Source organism: Rutidosis leptorrhynchoides, chromosome 1, assembly GCF_046630445.1.
Source record: "Rutidosis leptorrhynchoides isolate AG116_Rl617_1_P2 chromosome 1, CSIRO_AGI_Rlap_v1, whole genome shotgun sequence".
Taxonomy (NCBI): Eukaryota; Viridiplantae; Streptophyta; class Magnoliopsida; order Asterales; family Asteraceae; genus Rutidosis; species Rutidosis leptorrhynchoides.
The window spans coordinates 563,718,597-563,731,637 of NC_092333.1; the positions used below are offsets into that span (position 1 = coordinate 563,718,597).

The following is a 13,041-nucleotide window of genomic DNA, read 5'->3' on the forward strand; positions in this document are numbered from 1 at the left end:
GAACGACACTTGTAGAAATTGGACTATGGACTATTAATGGGCTTTATATTTGTTTAACTGAATGATAATTCGTTAATTTAATATAAAGATTTACAATTGGGCGTAATTATAAATAACCACATACACTCGATCGGACACGATGGGCGGGATATTTATAAGTACTAATAGTCGTTCATTTGACCGGACACGGGAATGGATTAATAGTCAATGGACTCATTAAAACATTGGTGGATTACATGCAAGGACACTTGGTGTAATTGATAATAAAGTATTAAAACCTTATTACAGTTTAAGTCCCCAATTAGTTGAAATATTTGACTTCGGATATAAGGATAATTTGACGAGGACACTCGCACTTTATATTTATGACTGATGGACTGTTATGGACAAAAACCAGATGGACATATCGAATAATCCAGGACAAAGGACAATTAACACATGGTAATAAATTAAAATCAACACGTCAAACATCATGATTACGGAAGTATAAATAAGCATAATTCCTTTATTTTATATCTCATCGCATTTTTATTTACTCTCATTTTATTTATCGCACTTTTTAATTATCGCACTTTTATTTATCGCAATTTTATTATCGTCGTTTACTTACGCTTTAAATTAAGTCATTTGTATATTTAATATTTTACATTAGGTTTTAATTGCGACTTAAGACATAAAATCGACAAACTCGGTCATTAAACGGTAAAAACCCCATTTTATAATAATAATACTACTTATATATATATATATATATATATATATATATATATATATATATATATATATATATATATATATATATATATATATATATATATATATATATATATATATATATACAGTTTTAGAAATATAGCGTTAAACTTGGCTAGTTCCCTGTGGACGAACCGGACTTACTAAAAACTACACTACTGTACGATTAGGTACACTGCCTATAAGTGTTGTAGCAAGGTTTGGATATATTCACTCTATAAATAAATAAATAAATAATTTGTGTAAAATTGTATCGTATTTAATAATATTTCGCAATAAAAATATAACTATTTCGTACCCCTCTGCTTTAACATGAATAATCAAGCAAATATTTGGTGTTTTACAATGATGTCGTTAACATCCTTAACAAACATCTGTACGGAGCTCCTCAACTTTAGCAAATGATATATGATTAATCTTGATCTGTAGGACCATTGATTTGTTCATACTTCTCCTAACAAATCAAATAAGATGATAAAAATAAAAATATATCCAAAGTCCAAACCCGAACGTCCCAAACCCGAATTGTATCCTTTTGATTCGATTCGATTTGATATACAAAATGAAGCTTTTATTCATTTTCTTATCCACAAAACACTGCAGGGGACGATACACAAACAACAATGGTTGTTCTTCATTTCACTCCAATTCCCCAAACTACTTTTATTCAATCATCATCATCATCATCATCATCCTCCCGCTTTCTAACTTGTGCCATTACTTCCAATGGTTGTAATTGTAAGTACACCTCAATTTTCCCTTTATACCTGTTATTAATGTTCAGTCAATTAGCTCAACTGAGACCCCTATGTTAGATCTGTATATATTAATTACACTTTAATTTTGTATTTCAAGTGATTCTGAAACAGTTACTCCGTGTCTTAATGAACACCAACTGCTTGATAAAATTCCCGAGTCAGAAACACATACATACATATATCCTGTTAATTGATTGATTGATATAAGTGCATTCTTGGAACATAGTTGTATGCTATAGTGGGTGCGATGTGTTTGCTTAGACCTAGTTATCAAAATGCTTAATTTGCTGATACCTCATTTTATCCCTTCTGGTAATATTATTAGTAGTATTATTCTAATTATTCTATTCATTTTTTATTATTTTTATGATTTAGCCCTGCGTGGCTCTTTTATTCTTACGTCTTACTCCAAACTTGGGAAAACTTGTTTGCATTTGTGTGTAAGTTTAAATGTAAGAAAGGATGTCCGTCCTTTTAAGCTTAAGCCAATTCAGTAAGAGTAACTGTTCGAGGATGTTCGTTTCTTCATTATTTCCACATAAATGTATGCTGCAAGTTTAGTTTTGGTCAGCTCAATAAGTTTTCTCAAATTTTTTCTATTAAACATCATTCATTATAAAGTTCAAGATAAAGATAAATGTGATCTTCCCAATTTCTTATTCTGAATTACGGAGTAATAAACTACTCCGTGTTGTTTTAAAAGTTGTCAGTAAGAAAATTCCTTTAAATTTCTTTTACTCCATACTCAGCAATTTATACTCTATTTATAATATGTATGATTTTTTTCCCTCATAAGTAGTTTTTACATGAATTTATGTGATAAAATTCATATGTGGTAATTGGTAATTTGGTATTATTGTACCAAACCATCTGATATATCTGTTGCTGGATCTTCTTTTCTTGCTGGTATACAACTATACATTTTTCTGTCATCAATATTATTATTATTATTATTAATTAAACAAATGCACATATTGTGTTTTACTGAACCTTAGTTCGACTAAATTAAGGTTGTGTACACATCAGCAGATTTAATTATCGAATTTGAATGGATAACTCTAACAGAACTTTTAGGTTTTATATACATTTGTATTGGACTCTTACACGGACTTAAAGTTTAATAGTCACAAATTCATGACGTAAAAATGGATCCTTAATTCTAACATATTGAAATGAAATGAAACAAACATGGATGAAATTAGAGATGGTTCATAATCATAAAATTGGTGCGTCACTGATGTAGTTACCAGGGTGCCCAGGACATCAGTTCACGCACAGACAGAACTTTTCAATGGCCTAAAGATTCAAAAACCATGTGTGGTCAAACAAAGAGGTCCAATGGTTGTGAAGGCGTCTGCAGAGATAGATGGTGCTGAGGCGGATAGCACCACACCATCAGAAACCAAGGATGAATCCTTGCCCGTTGAAGAGCTTCCATTGGAGTCTAAACTTCAACTGAAACTGGACCAGAAAATTAAGATGAAGCTGGCTAAGAAGCTCAGACTCAGACGAAAGAGACTTGTTAGGAAACGCCAGTTGAGGAAGAAAGGTCGATGGCCACCTTCCAAGATGAAAAAGAACAAGAATGTATGATCTTTCTTGCTTAATTGCTTATGTTGTATTTTGTTTTGATGATGACAAATTTACATTGTCAGCCGGTTTTTGTTTGTTAATGTTTCTTAATGGATGCATTGTCATCTACTAGTAATATTATTACTAATTACACGAAGATTATAAACCTTTAGTGTCTTTGTAATCATGAATCCGATCATGACTATTTCCAACCCTTTCCTGGCTACCACACAATATTCATCCTAGACAGGAATCGAACTTGAGAGTTGAGATCAGGGCCCCGGTTAATTTGAATACACACCGCAATATATAAATGAAATATAATATACAATAACAAATTGTTTAATAAACTTTTATTTCACGAAGCTCGCGCTTTATTTGGCTATAATATAAATAAATATAAAGTACATTATTACATTGAGGAAACTTGAGACTTGTCATCAGTTGTGATTTCAGCTATATCCAATTTTACTGATACATCAAAACAAGTTAATGAATGCGGAAGCAGTACTAAATCCATATCCTTTCCAGCGTTTTCGATTAAGCTTGTAACAGGCGTAACCTGTATTCAATGCCAACGAATTCAGCTATCAATATATGATATATGATGCTTGAAACAGTAATTTGTTAAAGTTGGAATACCGAACAAATTCAGTCAGAACCAATGTACCTTTGTAGGATTCGAAAATGTGTTTTCATCCATAACGTTTGAAGACGAGAGAATAGTTTTAGATCCGGAAGTTCCCAAAGAGTTGGGATCCAACCCATCGATAACTACTTTTAGAATAACCGCGGACCCACCGAAATTTACAACCTAATATATTTGACCATAAAAAGTCAAAATGGATGGAGAAGCAAAAACTATTAGAATTTCAAGATTCAAGTAGAGGCATATAGGACTATACAAAGTTACCTTTACTCTCAAGTAGTTTTTACTACTATCGACGGGGTCCTGGTACACTATGGCTGAAGCCTGAAGCGAACTTGTTGAGTTAACGAGTGTTGAATTAAGAAGCGTTGCACCGTTTGACTCTTTGAAGAAATGTTGCATCCAATAACTTGGTGTCCCGTACGATTGAGACGAATCAAATACTATCGCATCTGGAAGCCACCTTCATACAAAAAAGTAGTTTTCGTCATGAAAAGTATTTAATACCAAGAATAATCAACACTTCATAAAAAAAGAATCATACTTTTTGTTGTTGACGTTCACAAACAAAGGTGCATAACTCGCCATTTCAACAACATCACTGCAATAACAATATCATCATTAATCATTAACATTTTTTAAATTTCACTGTGTAACTGTTAATGTCATTAAACTTTAATAACCATGGTCATATATTTGTAATAGAATTTGGGAACCTGTTTTTTTCTAAGCCAATAAGGAACCCAGCTTCAGCCAGTGACGCTAAAAGACTTCCTAAACCAGCATCATTTCCTGTCACAGCATACTCACTCACAAACGCCTGTAATAATCGTCACAACACGCAACTTCAGGTCTTCATATTTCACATCATAAGTTGATAAGTAAAATACAAAACATAAATCAACTAACCTTTGGACCAACACGCGATGTTTGATCGAAAGTATTAGCCATAGAAAATACGGTATTTGCGTTGCTGTAAATCTGATCAAATAAATAATTGTAAAAAATAAAAATTAGATACTAATATAGAATTAATGAAAATTGACCATTGACCATAGATTAATCTTACATGAAAGTCATACATATCTGCTGGGTGATCTAACGGTACCCTTGATCCATCGCAGTTAGAGATCATTTTAATGTCCGGATAAGCTTTTCTTATTGCAGCATAAAACTTACGGTAATTTTCTGTACATAAGTGCATACATTAGACTCATACTTTATATCAAGACAAATAATATCAACCATATCACTAATATAAAAGATGTGCGTGCATACCACGATAATATTTCTTGTCGCAGTCCTCATTCCCAATAGCAACATATTTTAAATCGAACGGCTCTGGGTGTCCCATAGCCGCTCGAACAGATCCCCATGTTGAATTCGCATCACCTCGCGCAAACTCGATGCCATCAAGAGCTTCCTGAATTTACAAAACCATTCATAGATTGACAAATAACCCGCAAATATAATTATAAGTGGGTTCCACGGGTAAACGAATTACAAAACATACTTGGACAAAAGGTGTGATGACGTCGGGACTGACGGATTCTTGATGGCTGATTCCTTTACATCCCAAAAGAAAAAGGTCAAAACTTTAATATAAGGATCGAATAACAAATTAATAGTTTTTACACAAGGTGATTCGTATTACCATTGTTGAACACCCATATTGGTGCTGCACCTAAATCTTCAGCCAACTGTAAAAACTCGTAGTGGCCAAGGCCATCATCGGTCCAGTAAAACCATACATCTCCAAAATGACCTGGTCTCTCCTCCCATGGGCCCACAGTTTCCTTCCACCGAAATGCGTTCCGTAAATATTCTCCTTCTACAAAGCATCCACCTAATTCCATATTACCAACAAAATTATAATTAGTTTTATATTAGGAGTGGCAAAATGGGCAGATATCGGATATGAGAATAAGTATTATATAAGTATTACGAAGTTATGTGATTGTATTCAATGAATGCCATATAATGGATGTAGACAAATCATCTACTTGAAGAATTTTAATTTAAAGTAGTAAAATAACTAAAAAACTACCTGGAAATCTGATAAATGCTGGCTTCATATCAGCAACCATCTTAAAGAGATCATTGCGGAAGCCATGACCCTGTTCAAACAAAATTTCGTTTTGTTAATATCGTGAAAGTTAAATAAAGTTAGCAGACTTTGAAATGATAATGATGATAATGATAAAATAGTCACCAGTTTTAAGTATTTGTGCATACATATATTTTCTTTTTTGGAAAGCATTTGTGCGTACATATTGAGTATGTAACAGGAAACTCTACCTTGTATGTATCAGAGGGCATTAACGAAACTTGATCAAACCATACGACTCCCTTTTTGGTAGTCGTTAATAATAGTCTAGCATTACTATTGCTTGCTTTTGCTTCCAATTTTGCCTCCATCTTTGTCCAATTTGATACATCACTTGCTCTGAAAAAACAATAAATTACTAGAGCATTTACTTAAGTTCTTGAATTACTTTGGTGCAAAAAGATTCGAAAGGTCTACCAAGTATGAACCAGTAAAGTCAGATCAGGTAATAGGTTCATGTAAAATCGGTTCGTTAAACTTCAGGTATGTTTATATTGTCGATTCTTATGCATTAAATATGGTTACACGAACTATGTCATTACGATAATAATTATAATTACAATTATTATAAGACAGTATTATTTAAGCACTACAGATACCCTTTGAGTGACCTTCAACTTGTTTGACCCATTTTCTTTGATTGTTTAATTTGAACCATTTAAACCACTAGTGAAAAGTCATAACCCAAATCGACCCATTGATAAGTATATGGGTTGAAATCTTGATATGTTGGAAATAAACTTAGCCAAAGATACTTACATCAAGTTTGTTGTAGCCAGTGTTAGCATACCAATAGAGTCGGTCAACGACACTGCCACATTAATGGATTCCGATGATCGAATATACAAGACTAAATTGTACGTCTTTCCTTGTTCAATATTCTGAATGGAAATGAAAAGATTATCAGATAAAGGTTGAAACTTTTATATGATAAAGAAACAAACAAATCTAACAAATATTAAAAACTTAAGTTGTGGATGAAAAGAAACAGGTACAAGTAGTGTTACCATTCCCCAATAGCCAGGGTTATATATACCAACGCCGCCAGCTGGACAATCACTGTCGCAAAGCAACTCCATTCGAAGCGCAGTCGGATTCGTTTTAAAGCATGAGGAAGCTTCGGTTGTTACTTTTACTAATGAATCGTCCCCGATTATTGACCAAGGATCGATAAGTGACGGAGAATGTTGTCCCCCAGCTTCAAAACCTGGTTTCACAAATTACATGAGGACCCATATACATAAATATAGAGAGATTTTTATTAATGTAGTAAAACTTGTAACAAATACTATATAATGAAGACGTTTAAGGAATTTATAATTTCAAAATGAAAAAAATATCACAATTATTATCTACGTTTTAGCGCATACCTCTGTTACTTACTAACTCTGCCCACAACCCACCTGCACCAGCATGATTAATCTCCTGCATGACAAAACATAATTACATGACAAAACATAATTAAGAACTGGGTGTCATCTTGAACACGAACCGTAAGATTTTTACGAATCATACCGGACAAAAGAACGATATTTACCTCAAAGAAAACGCCAAAAAGGGTTTCGGGCATCTTCCTTGTGGAACCTTTAGAAGCATTTACAACCAACAATGCATTTGTATCCACCGAAGTAGCCGAAAACACAACACAAAAACCAATGAGAAGCCCAAGTATGAGAGCATGATGATCATTTCGTGTAGCCATTACTTCTTTACTGGGCACTCAAATCTTCAGAGTGGCCTATTATAGAAACAGAAAATAGCAATTAAAGATAATGCATAACGAATTCTGTTATAACAAACAAAAAGTAGCTAGTAAAGCATAACGAACCTACAGTGATCCTCATCGCATAAACTATTTACAGAACTAGAGATCATTATGAAATTGGTAGACTCACATGTTTACATCAGATTAATTCTAAACATTAAATAATTGAAGAAAACAAAAGAAAAAAAATGCTATATTTCTGTAACAAAGGCAATATTACTATTCATTTCCAAAATTACAAGGACATAATATACCACCAAATCATCATAGTTCATAGTATATTTCTACTCATATAAGAGTAAAATGTGACTTATATAGTAACATTACTTTTCTTCTAGGATTTAGACATTCCATTATATTCTTAAAATAATTTCCATTAATGGATTGCACAAACTGTCATAAGGATTACCATTTGTGGATATATTTTGGCAATTACATGCATGAAACTATCAACTATATGTCATGTTAAAATATGAAAATATTCAAAGCAAGAGGGTCTGTCCCATATTCATGATTGAATATGTTATCTAATAATAGAAGTTTTGAATATCAAGCAAAATTGTGAATAATTTTTCCTAAGTGATAAAATAAGGAAGTTATAAGATTATTATGATTATGATTAGGAATTAGGATGGTACATATTTGGATTACAGATATGGCCTATGGGGTATAATTTTTCAATTCTTGTACGGTATAAATATATATTCTTGTACTGTATAAATATATTGCATTAAAAGGTCTAATTTCATCATGACATAATCAATCACATGTTTCAATTGCAGGAATAAGATAGGACTTCATAAAATTTGCAATTTTGATGTCAAGGTTAATCAGTAGGTCATCATTCATCAATCATCACATTTTTCAAAAGTCAAAAGATGGTGACATCAAAACTTAAGTTTAACTTCTTTCTATTTTTAGACAGATATGGAGCCATAAATAACAGAGAGTAAGAAATGAAAGTGCTATTACACCAAAACTGTATAGGATAAGTATTAGGAATATATGACTATATCCATTCCGAAAAAGTCAACATTTGACTTTCATTTAAAAAATGAAAGAACCCATCACACCCATGTCAATTCCAAAATCAGATAATACAAATACAAACAAACAATTCAAGAAACTATATCGATCATAAACATTTAGTACTAATCAATGATCATTTATACCAAAACCAGAATATCAAGATTAATTGATTATCATCAATTGACTTTAAATGAGTTAAAATTAGCATCACAAATGAATGATCATATTCAAGAAACAATTACCCAAATGAGGAAAAAGATTAATATACTTACTTTATTACATGCGACCCAGAAGTTGAGTGAAAGAATTGCAGATACAAAATGGAAGAATATGGAGCTTAAATAGCAACAGAAATTAACAGTCAGAATCTATGGAAGTAAACAGTGAACAAGTGTGGGGGTGGTGTACAACAGAGTAATTGCTTAACAAGAAATAAAAAGATTAATTTTATTTTTTAAATATAGATAAACATATAGATATAGATAAGAAGAAAATAAAAGAAATAAAATTTTTTGGGTTGCAAAGAATTAAAGGAAAATGTAGGAAAAAAGGGAGATTCCTGGCGTTGTTTGATAGTGAAAATTTGCAAGTTTTGGTAAGTAATTAACTTTACTTCAACGTAAGTATAAAACACTTATCGCTTTATTTAGTTGATATACTTTGATAAGCCTTGAAAGCGTCACCAATCGGTTCAAGAAATCCCAACTTACACGCCTTTATTTTCCCACCTATTTCTATCATATTATTAATATCAAATATCAATTAATTAATTTATAATCTATTATTAATTAATTATTAATGCTATTATTATTATTAATGTTATGTTATAAATATAAATATAATATATTATTATTATTATTATTATTATTATTATTATTATTATTATTATTATTATTATTATCACACGGAGTGTTTAATACTTGATTATTATTGTTTCATTTTATATATAATAGGTCATCAAGACGTAAAGTATAACAACCCGGAAATTTTCGACAAAATTTAAACCTAACTTATATGTAATTCCAACGATTCACGAACAATTATTTGAAAATAATTATGTATTAGTATTATTATTAATATTGTTTTAAACAATATTATTATTAATTTATATCATTTACAATCATTATTATTATCAGTATTGTCATTATGATAAAAAAAACAATATTATTATTACTATTATCAAAAATTATTATTATTATTTATCATTTATTATTAATATGATTAATATGAACAGTAATATCATTAACAAAATTTATATTATTATCATTATTATTATTCTTATTAATATCATTATCAATATAATCATTATTATTATTAGTATTATTATCCTTATCTATTATTATTATTATTATGACCATTATCATTAGAAATCATTTATTATTATTAGTATCATTATCAATATTATTATTATTATTATTATTATTATTATTATTATTATTATTAATATTATTATTATTAATTAGTATTAATATATTTATTAATTATTAATATTATTTAAATATAAAGTAATACAGTAGGTATATCTGCCTCTTCATTTTTTTTTTTTTTTTAAATCGTGATCTGCTTTTTAGTTTTTAATCTCATCAAGATCCAGCTTTTATTTTTTTTAATCGTGACTTTTTTTTATTCTTCGTGATATTTTTTTTATTTAATCCTGCTTTTATTTTTTATATATTATCTGTCGATCGTGCTTAGCATAATTCAATAAATAATATAACAATATAATCTGGACAAATTGTTGTTAGTTGATAAATCAGTCAATAAAACTATCACTGCAATTCAAAAAAAAAAAGTTAAACAGAAAATAAAAGAGTCGCTACCTCTGTTAAGTTTCATTTTCCAAACTATTCAAAAACGAATTAATCTTCAAAATCCTTAAATGTAGAAGTGTTAGGAATCATCCACTTAATCTTTCTGCAAAGTTTCAAAATCCAATTCAATCTATCGAGTTCAAATTTTCGAGTCAAAGTTTTTGAAACAAAAAGTCAACTATGTGTTCTTCGTGAAATTCGAGTTCGTGTAATTGTTTCTGGATCAATTGATGATTGAGAAACATTTTAGGAGTGATATTAAACACAATTTGTGTTATAAGGTTTGTCTAAAATATTCACAATATCAAAATCATTAATTCTTTTTTTTTAAACCATCGAACAGCATACAGCTGTGTTTGTTTATAGCTCCGTTTTTATATAGTATCGTGAGTTTTCATAGCTCCCTTTTTATATATTTTTGAGCTGAGAATACATGCGCAACTTTTATAACTGTTTTATACGTTAGACACAAGTACCAACTGTTAAACTATGCTGTACCCGGCTATGTCCGACTAAGTTCCTACAGTGATATTTTTAATTGCTCGTTAAATGCATTCTTAATTATTGGGGGTAGGCCTATCGGGAGTAACGTCCCCGATACATTTGACTAAGTCTTTGTATTACTTAATAATGAAATTAAACCGACAAGTATAGACACAACTTGTCATTGGGGCAAACTTTGAACGTTTAGTCTAAATATCACGCAATGGCATAACTTTTGGATCTGCGAGATCTACTTCTATATTAAAGCTTGTGGTCTACATCTATTACTGAAATCATTATTTATGACAAACCTATGAACTCACTCAACCTCGTGTTGACACTTTAAAGCATGTTTATTCTCAGGTACTTAAATATTGCTTCCGCTGTATATCTGCTGCTTTGATGATGATTGCTTGCTATGCTTGGAGTCTTCATTACATATCATATAAATTAAGAACATTTAATGCTCTAAATACAATGTAATCTATTTATCTTCCGGTGCAAAACTCAATAAAACGTCTCATATAGAGTCGTTCTCGTTTATACAACTGTGATTTGATATAATTAGTCACAAATACCCCAGACCCTATTTGGGGGTGTGACAGAGATTGGTATCAGAGCAGGCTATTGTAGAGAACCAAGATTGCATTTTATGTATGCCTTATACAATTAGGTACCTTAGCAATGTAGGACTACAACTTTTCTTGACTATAGTGCCTTTAATTGTTGCCTTTAACTGTTAAATGCTACACTATACTTTAGAAACTTTACTTATCTTAGAATGCCAAGCCAATCTAAGAACTCTGCTCACTGTCCTAAGTACTATCCAATTACGTCACCGCATTTAAATGCGACACCAAGATTTTTGAAATTCTTGACATTCCTATGTCATCTATCATGGTTTTGTGTATTACATATATATTACATGAAATATTATCCATAATTTTTGAAACTCCTATAATTGTTACTATTCATACTCAAACGTATATAACTCCCTGTTATATATCACGTACATATATGCCTTATGCCTTTATGCATCAGTTTGCGAACCGGAAAATGTCATTGGGTTATCACAGTATATGAATTGAAAGTCTTTAATCGAAAGATTATTAGATTACATACTTATCATTTTATGATATCGACATGTCATACTGCCATTATTGGAGTATAGACAAATCATATCTTATCATATCTTATCATATCTATCCCAATAGACTTTGTCTAACACTTTTCCTAAATTTCCTCCGTAAATTACGGAATTTTTTTTGATATATATACATATTCAAGGAGACGAATATATCATTCAGTATTCAACACCCACTCATATCAAAAACCCTAATTCCAATCACATAAGATGGATTTCTCACTTGATTCCTCGAACTCATCGAGCTCCAATGGCAGCGTAACCGGAATGAACCAACCAATTAGCCATCATCTATTCTGGATGAATTGGGGGTGGGTTCGTAGTCTACTTAATCAATGGAAAAGTGAAGAAGGTGATCCTTTTCACCCACCTCATTGTCCTATTGGCTAAGAACCGGAAGCACTTACCGGCGAACCAATCTGGAACACCATTTTCACCCTCATTTCCAGGATATCCCGTCACGAATATATAATATCTAGAATTTCATATCTTATTCATCCACTCGTACGAACCGCCAATCATCCTGGTATAATAGAAGAAGTCAACGAGCTTCGCGCTCGAGTAGTGGCTCTGGAGAATATGGTGCAAAATCTAAGAGCATCAGCAGCACCAGCAGCATAACCAGCACCAACAGTACCATCAGTATCACCACCAACAGCATCAGCTTCACCAACAACAACATCCGCATTCCACGCCTCAACATCACACTCGGTACCTCGGATATCAACATCATACGCCCATAAATACCGAGGAATATTAGTAATAATGTGTTAAGATGTATTGACTCATTCTTCCCGAAGAATTATATATGTATACTTTATATATATATATATATATATATATGGTTTAATAAATCATTTCGTACTAAGCTATTACGTGTGAATCTTAACTAGTATGTACTACTTGGTTAATTCATATCACTAATATGCTATGATGTACATCCTTCGTTAATGACTTAACGATTGTTAAT

The 13,041-nt window shown here is 31.2% G+C and overlaps 2 protein-coding genes across 2 annotated transcripts; one reads left to right on the forward strand and one right to left on the reverse strand.

The window, feature by feature from the left end:
• The first annotated feature begins 1,343 nt into the window (after positions 1 to 1,343).
• LOC139881386 (large ribosomal subunit protein cL37 alpha-like) lies at positions 1,344 to 3,240 on the forward strand. The gene is made up of 2 exons (XM_071865870.1): positions 1,344 to 1,491; positions 2,755 to 3,240. The coding sequence occupies exons 1-2, from the start codon at positions 1,377 to 1,379 to the stop codon at positions 3,102 to 3,104; spliced, it is 465 nt and encodes a 154-aa protein (XP_071721971.1). The 5' UTR covers positions 1,344 to 1,376; the 3' UTR covers positions 3,105 to 3,240.
• A 187-nt stretch (positions 3,241 to 3,427) lies between these two features.
• LOC139881395 (alpha-L-arabinofuranosidase 1-like) lies at positions 3,428 to 9,143 on the reverse strand. The gene is made up of 17 exons (XM_071865876.1): positions 8,906 to 9,143; positions 7,377 to 7,577; positions 7,210 to 7,264; positions 6,847 to 7,046; positions 6,599 to 6,720; positions 6,031 to 6,178; positions 5,780 to 5,849; positions 5,387 to 5,578; positions 5,246 to 5,298; positions 5,011 to 5,155; positions 4,802 to 4,920; positions 4,642 to 4,713; positions 4,449 to 4,552; positions 4,277 to 4,333; positions 3,997 to 4,195; positions 3,754 to 3,897; positions 3,428 to 3,645 (listed from the first exon to the last, which is right to left on the reverse strand). Exons 2-17 carry the CDS (start codon positions 7,539 to 7,541, stop codon positions 3,496 to 3,498), a joined length of 1,995 nt encoding a protein of 664 aa, XP_071721977.1. The 5' UTR covers positions 7,542 to 7,577; positions 8,906 to 9,143; the 3' UTR covers positions 3,428 to 3,495.
• Between the last annotated feature and the right edge of the window lie 3,898 nt (positions 9,144 to 13,041).